Source organism: Muscardinus avellanarius (assembly GCF_963383645.1).
Source record: "Muscardinus avellanarius genome assembly, chromosome: 3".
NCBI lineage: Eukaryota > Metazoa > Chordata > Mammalia > Rodentia > Gliridae > Muscardinus > Muscardinus avellanarius.
This window is the reverse complement of record NC_137788.1, coordinates 140,166,886-140,185,948: the sequence shown is the minus strand read 5'-3', so window position 1 is coordinate 140,185,948 and position 19,063 is coordinate 140,166,886. Positions and strand designations below refer to the sequence as shown.

Below are 19,063 nucleotides of genomic sequence, written 5' to 3'. Positions count from 1 at the left end.
TCACTAAGTAGCTGAGGCTGTCCACAAACCATGATTCTCCTGTCTCAGCCTCCCAAATGCTGGGATTACAAGTGTGTACCACCACGCCCATCTTACTAAATTGCTTTTTGAGTTGCTTCCATTTATTTTTTTTATTTTTATTTTTATGATACTGGGGATTGAACCCAGGGGTGTTCTACCTCTGAGCTACACCCCTGGCCCTATTTTATTTTTATTTTGAAATGGTCTCACTAGGTTGATAAGCATCTTTCTACTTGCTGATGCTGTCCTTGAACCTGCAGTCCTCCTGCCTCAGCCTCAAAGTGTGTACCACTATGCTGAATTGCTTTTAGTTTTTGCTATTTCGATTAACACTGCTATTATATGTACAAGTTTGGTGGGGGTTTTTTGTTTGTTTGTTTTGCCATACTGTGGATGGAACCCGGGGGCATTCTACCTCCCAGCTACACCCCCAGTCCTATTTTTTATTCTTTATTTTGTTTTTTTTTTTGTTTTTTTTTTTTTGGTGGTACTGGGGGTGGAACCCAGAGGCTTTCTACCTCTGGGCTATACTCCCAGACCTTTTTTATATTTTATTGGAAACAGGGTCTCACTAAGTTGCTGAAAGCCTCACTAAGTAGCTGAGGCTGGCTTCGAACCCGTGCGATCCTCCTGTCTCAGCCTCCCAAGCGCGGGGATTATAAGTGTGCGCTACCACGCCCGGCTTATTCTTTATTTTGAAACAGTCTCACTGAGTTGCAAAGGGCCCCACTAAGTAGCTGAGGCTGACCATGAACCGGGATTCTCCTGTCTCAGCCTCCCAAATGCTGGGATTACAAGCATGTGCCACCATGCTTGGCTATGTACAAGTTTTTGTGTGAACATATGGCTTTCATCTCTCCCTTTCTCCCTCTTCTTTTTTGTAGTGGGAATTGAACCCGAATCCTAGCATATCCTAGATAAATACTTCACCATGGAGCTACACACCTAGTCCTTTTTTTGTATGTGTGGTGTTGGGAATTGAGCCAAGGGACATTCTACCTCTGAGCTAAATACACAACTCTGTCTGTCTGTCTGTCTGTCTGTCTGTCTGTCTCCTGAAACAGTCTCACTATGTTGCCAAGGCTGGTCTCCGACTTTCTTTGCTACCAAGCCCAGCTTTATTTTTCATTTATCTTATTTATTATTATTTTTGTGTGTGTGGTACTGGGAATGGAACCCAGGGGCATTCTACCTCTGAGCTACACCCCCTGCCCTATTTTTTATTCTTTATTTTGAAACAGGGTGTCACTGAGTTGTAAAGGGCCTCACTAAGCAGTAGCTGAGGCTTGCCACAAACCATGATCCTTCTGTCTCAGCCTCCAGAATGCTGGGATTACAAGCATGCACCACCATGCCTGGCTGGCCAGCTTTATTTATTTTTTTTTTTTTTTACTTTTTTTTGTGTGTGCAGAGCCGATTTTCAAGCTATCTGCAAATTTAGCCTTTTATTGAACATGTTACAAGAGTTTTAGTTAAAAAGACCAAAGCCCGCAGGGTGTGGTGGCGCACGCTTGTAATCCTCGCGCTTGGGAGGCTGAGACAGGAGGATCGCGCAGGTTCAAAGCCAGCCTCAGCTACTTAGTGAGGCTCTCAGCAACTTAGTGAGACCCTGTTTCCAAATAAAATAGAAAATGGGTCTGGGAGTATAGCCTGGAGGTAGAAAGCCTCTGGGTTCCACCCCCAGTACCACCAAAAAAAAAAAAAAAAACAGGACCAAAGCCTTTGTCATCAGACTCCTCAGATTCTTCTTTCTTTGTTTCTACTTTCTTCTCAACTGGAGCAGCAGCAGAGGGGGCAGGACCTCCTGCGGGGGCAGCACCAGCTGCAGGAGCAGGTCCACCAGCCCCTACATTGCAAATGAGGCTCCAGATGTTGACGTTGGCCAGGGCCTTTGCAAACAAGCCAGGCCAAAAAGATTCAACATTTACACCAGCTGCTTTAATGAGGGCATTGATTTTATCCTCCATGGTGATCATCTCATTGTTGTGCAGGATTAGGGCGGAGTAGATGCTGATGAGCTTGGAGACTGCGTCCATGGAGTGGGCTGCAGGATGTGGTGCTAGCTGCCAGATGAAGTGAGGGCCTCACTCCATCATGGCCTTTACTTCCTCGGAAGAACCGAGTACCTAGGCGGCAGATGAGCAAGAAACTTTTCTTTTTTTTTTTTTTACTTTGAAACACATTTCACTAAGTTGTAGAGGGCCTTGCTAAGTTGCTGAGGTAGGCTGCAAACCTATGATCCTCATATCTTAGCCTCCCAAGTACTAGGATTACAGGTGAGCGCCACCACACCCGGCTATTTTTTCTTTTGTCACTTGTGCTTTTGGTGTTGTGTTACTATTATTCTGTAAGGGAGAGTTTCTTATGCCTGGATTTACACACACACACACACACACACACACACACCCCGCCATGGTGCTGGTTATTGAACCTAGGATCATACCTCTAAGCTATAGACCCATTTATTTTTTATTTGGAAAAAGGTCTTGTTAAGTTGCTGAAGCTGGCCTCACACCTGCAGTTCTCTTGTCTCAGCCTTCCATGTACTGGGATCATAGGCCTGTGCCACCATGCCTGGCTCATTGCTGGAATTCACGGTTTAGTGACAGAGTGGTGCTGTTAACAAGGATATGAGATGAGAAGGGGAAGGGTGGGTGTTTCAAAGGTAGGAAGTACTTAGGCAACAAAAAGTGAATTCTGTATAGATATTCTAGATTTAAGGTACAGAAAGGTCATGCAGAAAAAGTGATACCAAGTAGGTAGTTGGCAAGATAGGTCTGGAAGAAGGAAGTCTGGAGATGGAGGGGGAGTCTTGAGAATTAGAGGGCATCCTCTTAGAAGTGACAGGTCAAGCTGTAGAAGTAGATGAGATCTACCTCCGGGGATCTAAACAGTTCCCTGAAGGTTAAGTGTTTTGAGGGAGTGCGTGGAGGAATGATGGCAAGAAACAAAACAGCACTGTCACAGGGCTAAGGGAACTCAGGGTGTAGTGGCACATGCCTGTGATCCCAGTACTCGGGATGGGGTCACAGGCTCAAGGCCAGTGCACGGTAACTCAGGGAGACCCAATCTCAAAGTAGAAAATAAAATAGGGGCTGGGGAGCTGGGCGTGGTGGCGCATGCTTGTAATCCCAGCAATTGGGAGGCTGAGACTAGAGGATCATAGGTTCAAGGACAGCCTTAGCAAGAAGAGACTCTCAGAGCCAGGCATGGTGGCACACTTAGGTCCTTTGCAACTCAGTGAGAACCTGCTTCAAAATATAGAATAAAAAAAATAGGGCTGGGGGTACAGCTCGAAGGGTTCCATCCCCAGTACCGAGAGAGAGAGAGAGAGAGAGAGAGAGAGAGAGAGAGAGAGAGAGAGAGAGAGAGAGAGAGAGAGAGGGAGGGAGGGAGGGAGGGGGGGGGGAGGGAGGGAGGGAGGGAGAGAGAGAGAGAGAGGAGAGAGGAGAGAGATACTCTCATTAATCTAGCGAAACCCTGTTTTAAAATAAAAATAAAATAGGGCTGGGAGTGTAGCTCAGAGAGAGAATGCCTCTGGGTTCAATACCCAGTACCCCCAAAAAAAGAAAGAAAAAGAAGAAACCCCAAAATATTACCTTACTGGATATGGTGGTACACGCCTATAATACTAGTACTTGGGAGACTGAGATAAGATTGTGGGTTTAAGGCCAGACTTAACAATTTTGTGAGACCCTGTTTCCAAATAAAATATAAAATAGAGCTGGGGGTTTAGCTTGGAGATAGAATGCCCCTGGGTTCAATTCCCAATACTAAAAAAAGATGCAGCTGGCAGTATTACACAGGGCAAGTAGAGTGGAAGGATGAGGAGGTCTCTGATGGCTTTTATTTATTATTTATATTTATTTTTTTGTGGTACTGGGTATGGAACCTAGGGGTAGTCTACTTCTAAACTACATCCCCAGCCCTATTTTATTTTATTTTTTTCTTTCTCTCTCTTTTTCTTTCTTTCTTTCTTGGTGGTACTGGGAGTGGAACCCAGGGGCTTTCTACCTCCAGGCTATACTCCCAGACCTATTTTATACTTTTTATTTGGAAACAGGGTCTCACTAAGTTGCTGAGAGCCTCATTCAGTAGCTGAGGCTGGCTTCGAACCTGTGCAATCCTCCTGTCTCAGCCTCCCAAGCGTGGGGATTACAAATGTGTGCCACCACACCCAGTTTTATTTTTATTTTGAAATAAGATCTCACTAAATTGTGGAGGGCCTCATTAAGTAGCTGAGGCTGCCTGTGAACCTGCTATCCTCCTGGCTCAGCCTCCCAAGTACTGAGATTACAATGTGTGCCACCATGTCCAGCCACTGATAGCTCTTATTTTTATTCTATTGTTTTTTCGGTACTGGGGATGGAATTCAGGGGCATTGTACCTCTGAGCTACACCCCTAGTCCTATTTTTTAGTTTATTTTTATTTTTTATTTTTATTTTTTTGTGGGTCTGGGGATGGAACCCAGGGGCATTTGACCTCCGAGCTACACCTCTTGCCCTACTTTTTATTCTTTATTTTGAAACCGGGTCTCACTGAATTGCAGAGGGCCTCACTAAGTAGCTGAGGCTGTCCGCAAACTTCAATCCTCCAGTGTTAGCCTCCTGAATGCTGGGATTACAAGTGTGCACCACCACGCCCGGCGGTCTATATTTTAGTATTTATTTATTTATTTATTTATTTATTTATTTTATTTTTTTGTGGTACTGGGGGTGGAACCCAGAGGCATTCTACTTCTGGGCTATCCTCCCAGACCTATTTTTATATTTTATTTGGAAACAGGGTCTCACTAAGTTGCTGAGAGCCTCACTAAGTACCTGAGGCTGGCTTCGAACCTGTGCTTTCCTCCTGTCTCAGCCTCCCAAACGTGGGAATTACAAGTGTGTGCCACCATGCCTGGCTTAGTTTATTTTATTTTTAATTTTTTAAATTTTTTTGGGGGGTGGTATTGGGGATGGAACCCAGGGGCCTTCTACCTCCGGCTACACTCCCAGACCTACTTTATATTTTATTTGGAAACAGGGTCTCTTAAGCCAGCTGAGACTGGCTTCGAACCTGCTCGATCCTCCTATCTCAACCTCCCAAGTGCAGGGATTACAAGCATGCATCACCACACCCGGCTAGTTTTTTATTTTTGAAACAGAATCTCACTGAGTTGCAAAGGGCCTTGCTAAGTAGTTGAGGCTGTCCGTGCAAACCATGATCCTCCAGTCTCAGATTCCTGAATGATAGGATTACAAGCATGCACCACCATGCCCGGCTCGCTGATAACTTTTTTTTTATATATATATTTTATTTGGAAACAGGGTCTCACTAAGTTGCTGAGAGCCTCACTAAGTAGCTGAGGCTGGCTTCAAACCCGTGCGATCCTCCTGTCTCAGTCTTCCAAGTGCGGGGATTACAAGCGTGCGCCACCACACCCAGTTCTCACTGATAACTTTTAAAAGAGCTATGGGGCAGCAGAAGTGGACAAGGGAGTCAAAGTTGGCAGTAAGATAGTATCAAGAAATACTAAGTAGGGAGCTGGATGTGGTGGTGCATACTTGTAATCCCAGCATCTGGGAGACTGAGACAGGAGGATCACGGTTCTTGGCCAGCCTCAGCTACTTAGTGAGGCCCTTTGCAATTCAGTGAGACCCTGTTTCAAAATAAAGAATAAAACATAGGGCTGGGGGTGAAGCTTGGAGGTAGAATGCCCATGGGATCCATCCCCAGTCACACACACACACTAAGCAGGGGCTTGGTGCAGTGATGCATGCCTGTAATCCTAGAATTTGTGAGGCTAAGGCAGGAGAATTATAAGTTTAAGGCCAGCCTTGACAACTTACAAAGACCCTGTCTCATACAAAAGGGGTGGGGATATAGCTTAATTGTAAAGCATCTCTTGATTCAGTCCCTATTATTGCAAAGAAAAAATAAAGACTTCTTGTAGTACTGTGTTTGAAGTGTCAGTTTGGGAAATGATGGTGTGATTTAAGAGCATCTCGCAGGGCGTGGTGGCGCACGCTTGTAATCCCAGCATTCAGGAGGCTGAGACCGGAGGATCACGGTTCACGGACAGCCTCAGCTACTTAATGAGGCCCTCTGCAACTCAGTGAGACCCGGTTTCAAAATAAAGAATGAAAAATAGGGCAGGGGGTGTAGCTCGGAGGTCAAATGCCCCTGGGTTCCATCTCCAGATCCCCCACCCCCCAAAAAAAGCATCTCAACATCAGAAACCTTATTTATATCTGAGATATACTTTGTGAAACAATTGTTATGTTGCTGGTATGTGATTGGCAAGTAAAGAAAAGAAGAGGGCCCCATCATCCTGGTCCCAGAGGTGAGGTAGCACCACAAACAAAAACAGAACAGATTAAACCTGACCCGTGTGAGGGACGAGCACAGTGAGTGTAGGTGCGACTGCAGAGAAGCCAAGTCTCCAGTGCGCGGCCTCCATCCAGTCCACTGTGCAGGAGACCAGTTGGACTGCCACGAGCACTTGGAGTTGAGATTCTTCTCTCAGCCTTTGTGCCCTCTTTGCCTTTTTTTTTTTTTTTTTACAGTACTGGAGCTTGAACCAAGGGGCATTCTGCCTCGAGCTATACTCCCAGCCTTATTTTTTTATTCTTTATTTATTTTTATTTTTGGTGGTACTGGGGTTCCTGGTAGCCCTTCTACCTCCGGGCTACACTCCCAGACCTATTTTTACATTTTTATATGGAAACAGGGTCTCCTAAGCCAGTGCATGTGGCTGGCTTCGAACCTGCGCCATCCTCCTGTCTCTGCCTCCCAAGCGCGGGGATTACAAGCGTGCGCCACCACACCCGGCCTGAGGCTGGCTTTGAATCTGTGCAATCCTTCTGTCTCAGCCTCCCAAGCGCGGGGATTACAAGCGTGCACCACCACGCCCAACTTATTCTTTTATTTTGAAACAGGATCTCACTAAGTTGCAAAGGGCCTCACTAAGTAGTTGAGGCCGGCCATGAGCCTGTGATCCTCCTGTCTCAGCCTCCCATGTACTGGTATTACAAGCGTATGCCACCGTGTTCAGCTTTTCTTTTACTTTTATTCATGTTGTATGTGTAGGGCATGAATGCTTAATCTTTATAACAGCGTACCCTTGCTCATCTTTAATGCCATTTTTTTGTATTCCAGTTGATGCTCTCTGAGTGGTTAATTGATGTCCCTTCAGATTTGGGGCAGGAATGGATTGTGGTTGTGTGCCCTGTTGGAAAAAGAGCTCTCATTGTGGCTTCTAGGGTGAGTAGCTGTCTCCTGCCCCTCTGCCCTCAGGCCTGGTCTGTGGTGGGGGGAATGCTGTATGCTCTGTTTTCCTTATCTGTCACAGCAGTCATTCTGGAGTGGGGCTCAAAAGGCTTTCCTGCAGGAAGGATTTGAGAGCCTTCTCTGGCTGGTGACACCTCTGCAGAATCAGGAAGCACAAGGGTAAGGTGACCTGGATGCCTAACAAGAATGGTAGTTTTGTCCTCACAGGGTTCTACCAGTGCCTACACCAAGAGTGGCTACTGTGTCAATAGATTTTCTTCCCTTCTGCCAGGAGGCAACAGGCGAAACTCAACGAATGCAAAAGGTACCTATGTAAGATGTCTGTTTACTAAGCTTTATTTATTTATTTATTTATTTATTTATTTATTTATTTATTTTTGTGGTACTGGGGGTGGAACCCAGAGACTTTCTACCTCCGGGCTATACTCCCACACCTATTTTATACTTTATTTGGAAACAGGGTCTCACTAAGTTGCTGAGAGCCTCACTAAGTAGCTGAGGCTGGCTTGTTTTGTTTTTTTTTTCATATGGTACTGGGGTTCCTGGTAGCCCTTCTACCTCCGGGCTACACTCCCAGACCTATTTTTACATTTTTATATGAAAACAGGGTCTCCTAAGCCAGTGTGCGCGGCTGGCTTCGAACCTGCGCGATCCTCTTGTTTCTGCCTCCCAAGCGTGGGGATTACAAGCGTGCGCCACCACGCCCAGCCTGAGGCTGGCTTTGAACCTGTGCAATCCTTCTGTCTCAGCCTCCCAAGAGCTGGGATTACAAGTGTGTGCCACCACGCTCGGCCGTTTATTAAGCTTTAACGTTTGTAAAAAATAATGTTCATTGTTTGGTTAAATATATTTGTTATTTATTTATTTATTTACTTACTTATTATGGTACTGGGGTTAAACCTAGAGATATTCTACATTTGTGCTCAGCCCTGTTTTATTTTATTTTTTTTGTGGTCCTGGGGGATTTAACTCAGGAGGATTTTACCTCTGAGCTACACCCTCTAATCCTAATTTTTATTCTTTATTTTGAAACAGGGTTCCACTACATTGCAGAAGGTCTCACTTAAGTAGCTGAGGCTGGCCATGAACCTGCAATATTTCTGTCTCTGCCTCCCTACTATTTATTAGTATTAGGAATTGAACTCAGGGATATTCTACCTCTGAGCTATATCTCCAGCTCTTTTTATTTTTTGTTTTGAAAAAGGCTCTTACTAGGTTGCTGATAGTCTCAATATGTTGCTGGGCTGTCCTTGAACCTGCAATTTTCCTGTGTCAGCCTCCTAGATACTGAGATTCCAAACATGTAACACCACGTACCCAGTTTTGGTTAATTTTAAAGACCTACTATCTAACCCAGGTGTGGTGGCACATGCTTGTAATCCCCGCACTTGGGAGGCGGAGACAGGAGGATCGCGCAGGTTTGAAGCCAGCCTTGCTGGCTTAAGAGACCCTGTTTTCAAATAAAAAATATAAAAATAGGTCTGGGAGTGTTGCCCAGAGGTAGAAGGGTTCCACCCCCAGTACCACACACACACACAAAAAAAATCCAGGCTATACTCCCAGACCTATTTTATATTTTATTTGGAAAAAGGGTCTCACTAAGTTGCTGAGAGCCTCACTAAGTAGCTGAGGTTGGCTTCGAACCTGTGTGATTCTCCTGTCTCAGCCTCCCAAGCACAGGGATTACAAGCGTGCGCCACCATGCCCAGCTAAAACCTACTATATTGATTGTTGATTATTGATTGATTGTACTGGGGATTGAACCCAGGGTCATTGTACCTTTGAGCTACATACCCAGCCCTATTTTTTTTTTATTTTATTTATTTATTTTGCGGGTGTGGGGATGGAACTCAGGGGGCATTCTACCTGCGAGCTACACCCCCTACCCTATTTTTTATTCTTTATTTTGAAACCGAGTCTCACTGAGTTGCAGTGGGTCTCACTTAGTAGCTGAGGCTGTCTGCCAACTGCGATCCTCTGGTCTCAGCCTCCCGAATGCTGGGATTACAAGCGTGCACCACCATACCCGGCTTCCTATTTTACTTTTATTTTGAAACAGGGTCTAGCTAGGTTAATGAGAATCTCACTACTTGCTGAGGCTGTCCTCAAACTGGTGATCCTCCTGTCTCGGCACTCCAAATACTGGGATTGCAAGCGTGTGCCACCAAGCCTGGCTCCTTTTTCTTTTTTCTATTTGTGGTACTGGTGATTGAACTCAAGAGCATTCTACCTCTGAGCTATACTCCCAGCCCTGTTTTATTTTTATTTTAATTCTTTAATTTGAAACAGGGTCTCACTAAGTTGTGGAGGACCTCACTAAGTAGCTGAGGCTGGCTAGGAACCCGCGATCCTCCTGTCTCAGACTCCCAAGTACTGCGAATATAAGTATGCGCCACCATGCCTGGCTTTCAAAAGTTTACTTTAAAGTGAGCCGTTAGCTGGATGTAATAGCACATGACTGTAATCCCAGTATTTGGAATGGAACCCCAGTACCACACACACAAAAATAAGTACATAAAAATAAAGTATACTTTTGAAATTGTGCCCAGACACTATCCTGACCCAGGACTTAGGCCCTCCTCTTCACGGTCAGGCCTCTTGAGTTGCAGAATAGATGGATCCTGCATTGGGGCAGGGCTGGACAGTGAAACTCTGAATTAAGGTCAACATGCCTTTGGAGGCTGGTTTAGTGGCATACACCTATAATTCCAGTACTTAGGAGACTGAGACAGGAGGATCATAAGCCTTAACAACTTAGCTAGACACTCAGGAACTTAGCGAGACCCTATTTCAAAATAAAAAGGGTAGCCGGGAGTGGTGGCACATGCTTGTAATCTCAGCATTTGGGAGGCTGAGACAGGAGTATTGCGGTTCAAAGACAGCCTCAGCTACTTAGTGAGGCCTGCTGCAACTTATTGAGACCCTGTTTCAAAATAAGGAATAAAAAATAGGGCTGGGGGTATAGCTCAGAGGTAGTCCTACCCTCTAAAAAAAAAGAGTGTAGCTCAAAGGTAGAATGCCCCTGGATTCAATTCCTAGTATGATAACAAACAAACAAAAATGCCTTTGGACTATTATTATTATTATCATTATTATTATCATTATTGTTTTTGTGTGTGTGTGGTACTGGGGATGGTACCCAGGGGCATTCTATCTCGAAGCTACACACCCTACTCTATTTTTTATTCTTTATTTTGAAACAGAGTCTAAGTTGTAGAGGGCCTTACTAAGTACCTGAGGCTGTCTGTGAACCCAGATCCTCCTGTCTCAGCCTCCCAAATACTGGGATTATAAGCATGCGCCACCAGGTCTGGCAGAATTTTCAACTCTTTATTGGATGATAGGACATTAATGGGTTAAGCTATACTAGGTAGCCAGAAAGTGCTCTGAGGAACTTTCTCCCTAATGAATCATTAGCCCTTTGTGCTAGCGATTACTGTAATCACTAAGGATTGTTGGACTTGGCTGCTAAGATGGGGCTCCCTAGATTGTGAAGGAGGAGGGAACCCTGGCTGGAAGAGGAATCCTGACTCTGCTTTTTATCTCCAGACTATACCATTCTAGATTGCATTTACAGTGAGGTGAACCAGACCTACTACGTTCTGGATGTGATGTGCTGGCGGGGACACCCTTTTTATGACTGTCAGGTAAGGAATGATACTCCCTTCATGTCTTTGCCTGTCTCCTCTGCTCCCGGGAAAGAGGCTCAGCATGTGGGTTTGGTACGTGACCAACTTCTTGCTGTGTACAGGATGTGGTATATCAGAACATTATCTAAATGCTCCCTGCATCTTTGAATGTGTTTAAATAAGCTTAGCTTTAAAAAGGAAATAGGAAGAACTAAGGGAATTATAGCAATTCTTGTGAGGAGGAAAGAGAAACAGCAGAAGTGTAGGCTGGGACTTGGTAGCAGCTGCAGCCGCCCCCTCAGCTCTCTAGAGAGTGGCAGGACTGCTGGCAGGGCAAATAGTGAGGTGGAGAGGATGCCACCTCATGCAGGCAGCGCCAGGAAGAGAAGGTGGAAAGTAAGGCGCCATCAAATAGCCTCCGCAGCCTCGCTCCTTCATCAGCCACATCCTGCCCGGAACATGCCAGAGCTTCATGGTGTGACGCAGCCCTCAGCTCTCAAAGGCTAGCTCTAGAGGCTTCCCAAGCAGGGAGCGACTCCTGCTCCTCCCTCTAGTTTCACTTTCCCAGCATTTGCCTCACACTGTGATTTTGTGGTGTCCACAGCGGTCATCAGAGTGAGGCTGGGTCTGCCCAGGCCCCTGTGGCTGTTGGCAACACTCCCTCCACTGTCTCTGTTGTATTCCATTGGTTTTTTTGTTTTTTTTGTACTCCTTTTTGCTTTCTATTAATCAATCTACTAGAGTCGTATTCAGTGTGTGGTTTCTGGACCAGTCATATCACAAAGTTATTAGAGATGCACGTTTCTCAGACCTGTAGAACCATCAACTGCAGGGGTGGGTCTGTGGTTTAACAAGCCTCCAGACAATCTTCATGAAAGACTTCTGTGAGAAAATCACAAGTTGTCACCATAGACTTGTTTTGTTTTGTTTTTGTACTAGGGAATGAACTCAAGGGTATTCTATTTCTGAACTGCACCCAACCCCTTTGTTATTTGTTCGTTTGTTTGTTTGTTTGTTTTTGTGGTACTAGGAATTGAACTCAGGGACAGCCTACCTCTGAGCTATATCCCCAGCCCTATTAATTGTTTATTTCGAAACAGCTCACTAAGTTGCTAAGGCTGGCTGTGAACCTTTGGTCTTCCTGTCTTAACCTTCCAAGTATTGGGGGGACTATAGGCATGTGCCACCACATCTGGCTCCTTAACCTTTTTAATGTTTATTTATTTATTTATTTATTTTTTGCGGCACTGGGAATGGAACCCAGAGGCATTCTACCTCTGAGCTATACCCCCAGCCGTATTTTTTTATTTTTTTATTTTGAAACAGGCTCTCACTGAGTTGCTAAGGACCTCACTAAGTAGCTGAGGCTGTCTGCGAACTGCGATCCTCTGGTCTCAGCCTCCTAAGTGCTGGGATTACAAGCATGTGCCACCATGCCTGGCTAAATTTTATTTTGAAACAAAATCTCATTAGGTTGCTGAGAGTCCCACTATGTTGCTGAGATTGTCCTTGAACCTGTGATCCTCCTGTCTCAGCCTCCTAAGTACTGGAATTACAGTCATGTGCCACCATGCTCAGGAATAGGTTGTTTATTTCCATGATAGTAGCCTTCCAAATTATGTCAGGTTGTGATTGTACTCAGAATTCTAAAGTGTTCATCTTTCAAACTTTAATAGTTAGGATCTGCATTATGCAGCAATTTGTGGGCATTGTCTCATTAAATCTCTTATAATAGCCCTTTAAGTCAAGTACTATTATTATTTTTTGTGTGTGTATGTGGTACTTGGGGATGGAACCCAAGGGCTTTCTACCTTCAGGCTACACTCCCAGACCTATTTTATATTTTATTTGGAAACACGGTCTCACTAAGTTGCTGAGAGCCTAAGTAGCCAAGGTTGGCTTCGAACCTTTGTGATCCTCCTGTCTCAGCCTCCAAAGCGCGGGGATTACAAGTGTGTGCCACCATGCCTGGCTAGGCCAAGTACTATTATTATCTTCCTCAAAACTACAACAACAACATAGAAAGGGCTATGAGAGTAGAATGAGTTTAGAGGTAGAATACCCCTGGGTTCAATCCCTAGTACCACAAAAAAAGAAAATGAGAACCACAAGGCTTATATAACTATAGAAGAGCATATATCATTTTTATATTCAGGGAACTAAATAGTTTACGAAAAATTTCATCTATATTATAGGTCATTTGGGGGCTGTTGGAGATTGAAATTATAGACATTTTACTTCCAAGCTATACCCCAGCCATTTTTTTTTTTAACTTTTAAAGTTTTGAAACAGGGTCTTGCTAAATTGCTAAGATTCTAGCTATGTTACTGAGGCTCGTCTGGTGTGTGTGTGTGTGTGTGTGTGTGTGTGTGTGTGTGTGTGTGTGTGTGTTTGGCGATTGAACCCAGGAGCATTCTACCTCTTGAGGTACACTGTCACAGCCTGATTTTATTAATTTATTTATTGGCAGAACTGGGGATTGAACCTTGTGGCATTCTACCTTCAGGCTCCACCCCCAGCCCTATTTTTTATTCTCTGTTTAGAAATAGGGTCTCACTGAGTTGTGAAGCAGCGCCTTACTAAGTAGCTGAGTCTGGCTGCATACCTATGATCCTTCTTTGCATCACTACACCCAGTGCTTATTTTTTTATTTTGAAACAGGTCTCACTAAATTGCTAAGGAATTTGCTAAGTTGCTGAGGCTGGCTTGAAACCCATGATTCTTCTATTTTAGCCTCCCAAGTACTGGGATTCTGTGCCTGGCTGACCTACGGTTTTAAGTAAAGTGGAGATAATGGCAGAAGGGCTATGTCTTTGTAAATCATCACTTACAATGGGGTGTGTGGCTCCTATTAGAGTTTGAGATGAGCAATATTTCGTCTTTCTTTTCTACTTCTCTGTGACAGACAGATTTCCGATTCTACTGGATGCATTCAAAACTGCCAGAAGAAGAAGGACTGGGAGAGAAAACCAAGCTCAACCCTGTAAGCCTGGCGTTAGCATTATAGAGTCCTTGTTGACTTTTATTGGACTGCTATCTGAATATAATATTATGAATAAAGTTTTCTTTTTGTGTGGTACTGGGGATTGAACACAGGCATTCTACCTCTGAGCTGTACCCCCAGCCGTGTGTGTGTGTGTGTGTGTGTGTGTGTGTGTGTGTGTGTGTGTGTGTGTTGGCTTCAAACCTGTGCAGTCCTTCTGTCTCTGCCTCCCAAGTGTGGGGATTACAAGTGTGCGCCACCACGCCCGGCACTGAGACTCATCTTGAACCTTCGATCCTCCTGTCTCAGCCTCTCAAGTACTGGGATTACAAGTGTGCTCCACCATGCCTGGCTTGAAATTATCTTTTTTGAGGCATCATGGTATAATGGGAAGAGTATGAGCTTAATAACCATAAAAAGCCGGGCATGGTGGCACACACTTGTAATCCCAGCATTTGGGAGGTTGAGACCAGAGGATCGTGGTTCGTGGACAGCCTCAGCTACTTAGGCCCTTTGCAACTCAGTGAGAGCCTGTTTCAAAATAAAGCATAAAAAAAATAGGGGTGGTGTTATATAGCTCAGAGGTAGAATGCCCCTGGTCCATCCCCAGTACCTTAAAAAAAGAAAAAAAGTCTGTTCCCCACCTAGACCATTTTAATCAGAATCTCAGGATGTGACCTTGTGACCTGGCAAAAAGTAATTTGTGTGTGTGTGTGTGGGGATTAGGGATTTGACTTGGGGTGTTCTTCCACTGACCTATACCCCAGCCCTTTTTATTCTTTGAGACAGGCTCTCATTAAGTTTTTGACACTGGCCTTGCATTTTTGATCCTCCTACCTTAGCTTTCCAAGTATCTAGGATTTCCAGGAGTGTGCTACCATGCCTGCCTTGCATCAATAATTTAATTTTTTTGGTGTTAAGGATTGAACCCTGGGGTATTCTACTGAGCTCCACCCTCAGCCCTATTTCATTTTTTATTTTAAAATGGTCTAAGTTGCTGAGGCTGGCAACAAACCTGTAATCCTCCTATCTCAGCCTCCTAAGTACTGCAATTTCAGGCGTGCACCACCATGCTTAGCTGCATCAGTAATTTTTATTTTATATTTTTTGAGGAACTGGGGGTTGAACCCAGGGGCATTCTACCTCCGAGCTACACCCAAAGCACTATTTTTTTTTTTTATTCTTTATTTTAAAACAGGGTTTCATAAGTTGCATAAGTCCTCACTAAGTAGCTGAGGCTGGTCACGAACCTGTGATCTTCCTGTCTCAGCCTCCCAAGTCCTGGAATTACAAGTGTGTGCCACCATGCTGCATCAGTAATTTTAAAAGCTCTATGTCCCTTTCCACTCATGGATAATTCTTGTGTATAAAAAAGGTTGAAGCTTGCCAGGCATAGTGGCGCACGCTTGCAATCCCTGCGCTTGGGAGGCGGAGACAGGAGGAGCGCACAGGTTCGAAGCCAGCCGCGCTAGCTTAAGAGACCCTGTTTCCAAAAATAAAAAAGTATAAAATAGGTCTGGGAGTGTAGCCCGGAGGTAGCAGGGCTTCCAGGAACCCCAGTACCACCAAAAAAAAAAAAAAAAAAAAAAAAGTTGAAGCTGGGCAGAGTGGCACACGCCTGTAATCCCAGTATTTGGAAGACTGAGACAAGGAGGATTGCAGTTTCATAACCAGCCTCAGCAATTTGTGAGGCCCTTCACAACTTAGTGAGATACTGTCTCAAAATAAAGTCTAAGCCGGGTGTGGTGGCGCACACTTGTAATCCCAGCATTCAGGAGGCTGAGACAGTATTGCGGTTTGCAGACAGCCTCAGCTACTTAGTGACACCCTCCGCAACTTAGTGAGACCCTGTTTCAAAATAAAGAATAAAAAATAGGGAAGGGGGTATAGTTCGGAGGTCAAATCCCCCTGGGTTCAATCCCCAAACCCGCAAAAAGAAAGAGAGAGAGAGTGAGAGAGAGACTAAAAAGTAGATCTGGGGTTTAGCTTGGAGGTAGAATGCCCTGTGTTTAATTCCCAGTACCACAAAAAAAAAAAAAAATGGTTGAGACCACTGACCTAGTAGTTCAGAGAATAGATTGAGGGAAGGGGTTAGGGAAGGATTAGACTTCTTTCATAACTTTTTATTTATTTACTATACCCAGTATCATTTGTAAATTGTACTAACTCTTTGTTCTAATTTATATTTCAGTTTAAATTTGTGGGGCTAAAGAATTTCCCCTGTACCCCTGAGAGCCTGTGTAAGGTGCTGTCTATGGATTTCCCTTTTGAGGTAATGAAACCATTGTCTGTTGCTTTGACTAGCTATTGCTTTGACATGGCTATAGGCTACATAAAGACTTAGTTACATGAGACAGGGTATGTTTTTGCTGGTCTTGCTGACCTTCAGAGCCTTAGCTCTACCCTTGCTTGACAGGCTGATTTCCAGAGCTGGAAGGGCCCTAATGGGCAGCTCATCCAGTTCCCTCTGAGAAACTGAAGCCCAGAGTGAGGAAAGTATTTCCATTTCTTTTTTTTTTTTTTTTTTTGCGGGTCTGGGGATGGAACCCAGGGGCATTCGACCTCCGAGTTACACCCCCTGCCCTATTTTTTATTCTTTATTTTGAAACAGGGTCTCACTGAGTTTCAGAGGACCTCACTAAGTAGCTGAGGCTGTCCTCGAACCGTGATCCTCCGGTCTCAGCCTCCCGAATGCTGGGATTACAAGCGTGCGCCACTACGCCCGGCTTAAGTATTTCCATTTCTAGGTCCTTCTTTTTTTTTTTTTTTTTTTTTTATGCGGTGCTGAGGATGGAACCCAGGGGCCTCTACCTCTGGCTACACTCCCAGACCTATTTTATACTTTATTTGGAAACAGGGTCTCTCTAAGTTGCTGAGAGCCTCACCCAGTAGTTGAGGCTGGCTTTGAACCTATGCGATCCTCCTGTCTCAACCTCCCAAGTACTGGGATTACAAGCGTGCGCCACCATGCCCAGCCTCTAGGTCCTTCTTATGTGCCTCTTCTTGCTACAGGCATGAGAACCAGTCTCCTTATTTGACCACCATAGTTGGTTGTAAAGTAAAGGGATGTCTGTGGCCGTCCCCAACAAATGTTCAAACCCCGAATCCTCTCTTGGCTAAAGCACAAATGCTTCCTGGCTTGGCAGTGCTCCTGAGCAGTGGCGTGAGAGCAGGGCAGCCAGCCTGTGCAGGTTGCCCAGGACGTGCCCTCTTTCAGCACTGGTCTCCTGTCCTCAGAAGCTTCTTGGTCCTGGATGGTTTTTCAATATCCTCAGAACCTGCAGTTACCCTCTCCTGACTCAAACAAAATTTCCTTTCCCGTCATACCCTTTCAAATTCTGCCTAGTCACCTGCAAGTATTTGCTTGAACTGGATCTAATTTTGTAAAGGATTACAGCTTCCCAAATGAGGAAATGGCACAGGCTGAGTTGCCTTCATTTCTGGGAGTCAATTAAGAAGGTGGTAAGAGCACTCTTTATTTATAAACCTTATACCCCAGTGGCAATAAGTGCTTTTTAGAGACGAGCCACTGAATCATGGAAAAGTAAATAAGGAACTGTAGGAGGTCTTTCCGTTGAGGAACTGAGCTTCCCACAATACGGCTTGCCAGTAGTTTAGGGGGAGGTTTAGGCAGCCAACAGTAGCTGGAGAAGCAGAGCTTCGGGACAGCCCACATCCCTGTGCTTAGTAGTTTAGTGCCTCAGAGGGCCTGCCCATTACCCCTGATTGCAGTCCATGTGTGGGGAACTCAGCCCCTTGGAGATGACAGACTTTTGGGTGGTGTAAAGTACTTGGAATTTGTGGAAAGAAGACTTGGACTCAACTTGAATTCCTGCTTTATACTTACTGTGTTTTTAGGGAGACCCCTCGAACTCCCTGAGCCCACACAACCCTGCCTCTAAAACATTCTTCTGGTAGGTAAGAAGGTGAGATAGTTGGAAAATACTTTGTGAACAAGAAAGTGCTATTTTCTGTTTTTATTTTCTAAAGTTTAGTTTTCAAGCCAGGTGTGGTGGCACATGCCTGTAATCCCAGTACTTGGGAGGCTGAGACAGGACAATCACAGGTTTGAAGCCATCATCAGCAACTTAGTGAGGCTCTCAGCAACTTAGTGGGATCCTGTTTCCAAATTAAAAAAAAAAAATAGTCTGGGGGAGTAGCTCAGAGGTAGAATGTCAATCTCTAGCACCACACACACACACACACACACACACACACACACACACACACACACACACACACACAAATTCTAGGCGATTTCCTCATTAAGAGAAACTACACATGTGAAAAGTGAGGACTCTTTCCTCTAGTAATAACACACAAAAAGAGCTGCCTCTGTGTGCATGGCCTCTGAAACCGCATGTCCCAGAAGTCATTGTGATCCCCCATTTCCCTCTCGTAGGTAGATGGGCTTCTCTTCTACCACAAGCAGACCCACTATAGCCCTGGAAGCACTCCTTTGGTGGGCTGGCTGCGCCCCTACATGGTGTCAGATGTTCTTGGTGTGGCTGTGCCGGCTGGCCCGCTGACTACAAAGCCAGAGTACGCTGGACACCAGCTCCAGCAGATTATTGAGTACAAGAAGAGCCAGAAGGAGAAACTCGCACACAAGGCCTCTGAAAATGGGCACTATGAACTGGAGCATCTGTCCACCCCCCAGGTGGAGAGCTCTCCCCGCAGCCCAGACCACACTGGGGGCCTCATGGAGAACTAGAGGGGTCTCCTGTGGTCACCATGGCACCTGGCCCCAGAAGGAAGACTGGGGAGGAGGACAGTGACAAAACAGGTGACTTTATATCAGCATGGACGTCTCAAAGCCACTCCACTCCATCTGAAAACAGCTTGTCTTTTATCTGAAATGCTGGCTCACATGGGGGGGGGGGTCCTAGATTGGGCAGAAGTGATTGATTTGATCAACTACTGTAATAAGTGTATCTCAGAACCACAGTGTAAATATATGAAATTCTTAAGTTGTTTTGTGATTTTTATGCTTTAGACAGTCATTTTTTATCCCCTACCTTCCCTGTTCCCCAGACTACTTTTTAAACCATGACTATTCAAGTCTTAGCCCATTTCACCTATTTCTGAACTCAGACATTCTGCTGAGTTTCACTTGGTGCTGTTGGTAGCAGCATTTTCTGAAAGGTCTTACCAGGA

General features: G+C 45.0%; 1 protein-coding gene across 1 annotated transcript in view; it reads left to right on the top strand.

Moving 5' to 3' along the window:
- The window catches only part of SNUPN (snurportin 1), a gene marked incomplete at both ends in the record, with an annotated part of 23,304 nt that extends 4,684 nt beyond the window's left edge, over positions 1–18,620 (top strand). Inside the window, 6 exons of the mRNA XM_080691665.1 lie at positions 7,163–7,267; positions 7,502–7,598; positions 10,844–10,941; positions 13,829–13,906; positions 16,098–16,178; positions 18,309–18,620. Coding sequence (XP_080547791.1) covers positions 7,163–7,267; positions 7,502–7,598; positions 10,844–10,941; positions 13,829–13,906; positions 16,098–16,178; positions 18,309–18,620 — 771 coding nt within the window. The remainder of the gene's footprint in view (positions 1–7,162; positions 7,268–7,501; positions 7,599–10,843; positions 10,942–13,828; positions 13,907–16,097; positions 16,179–18,308) is intronic.
- Between the last annotated feature and the right edge of the window lie 443 nt (positions 18,621–19,063).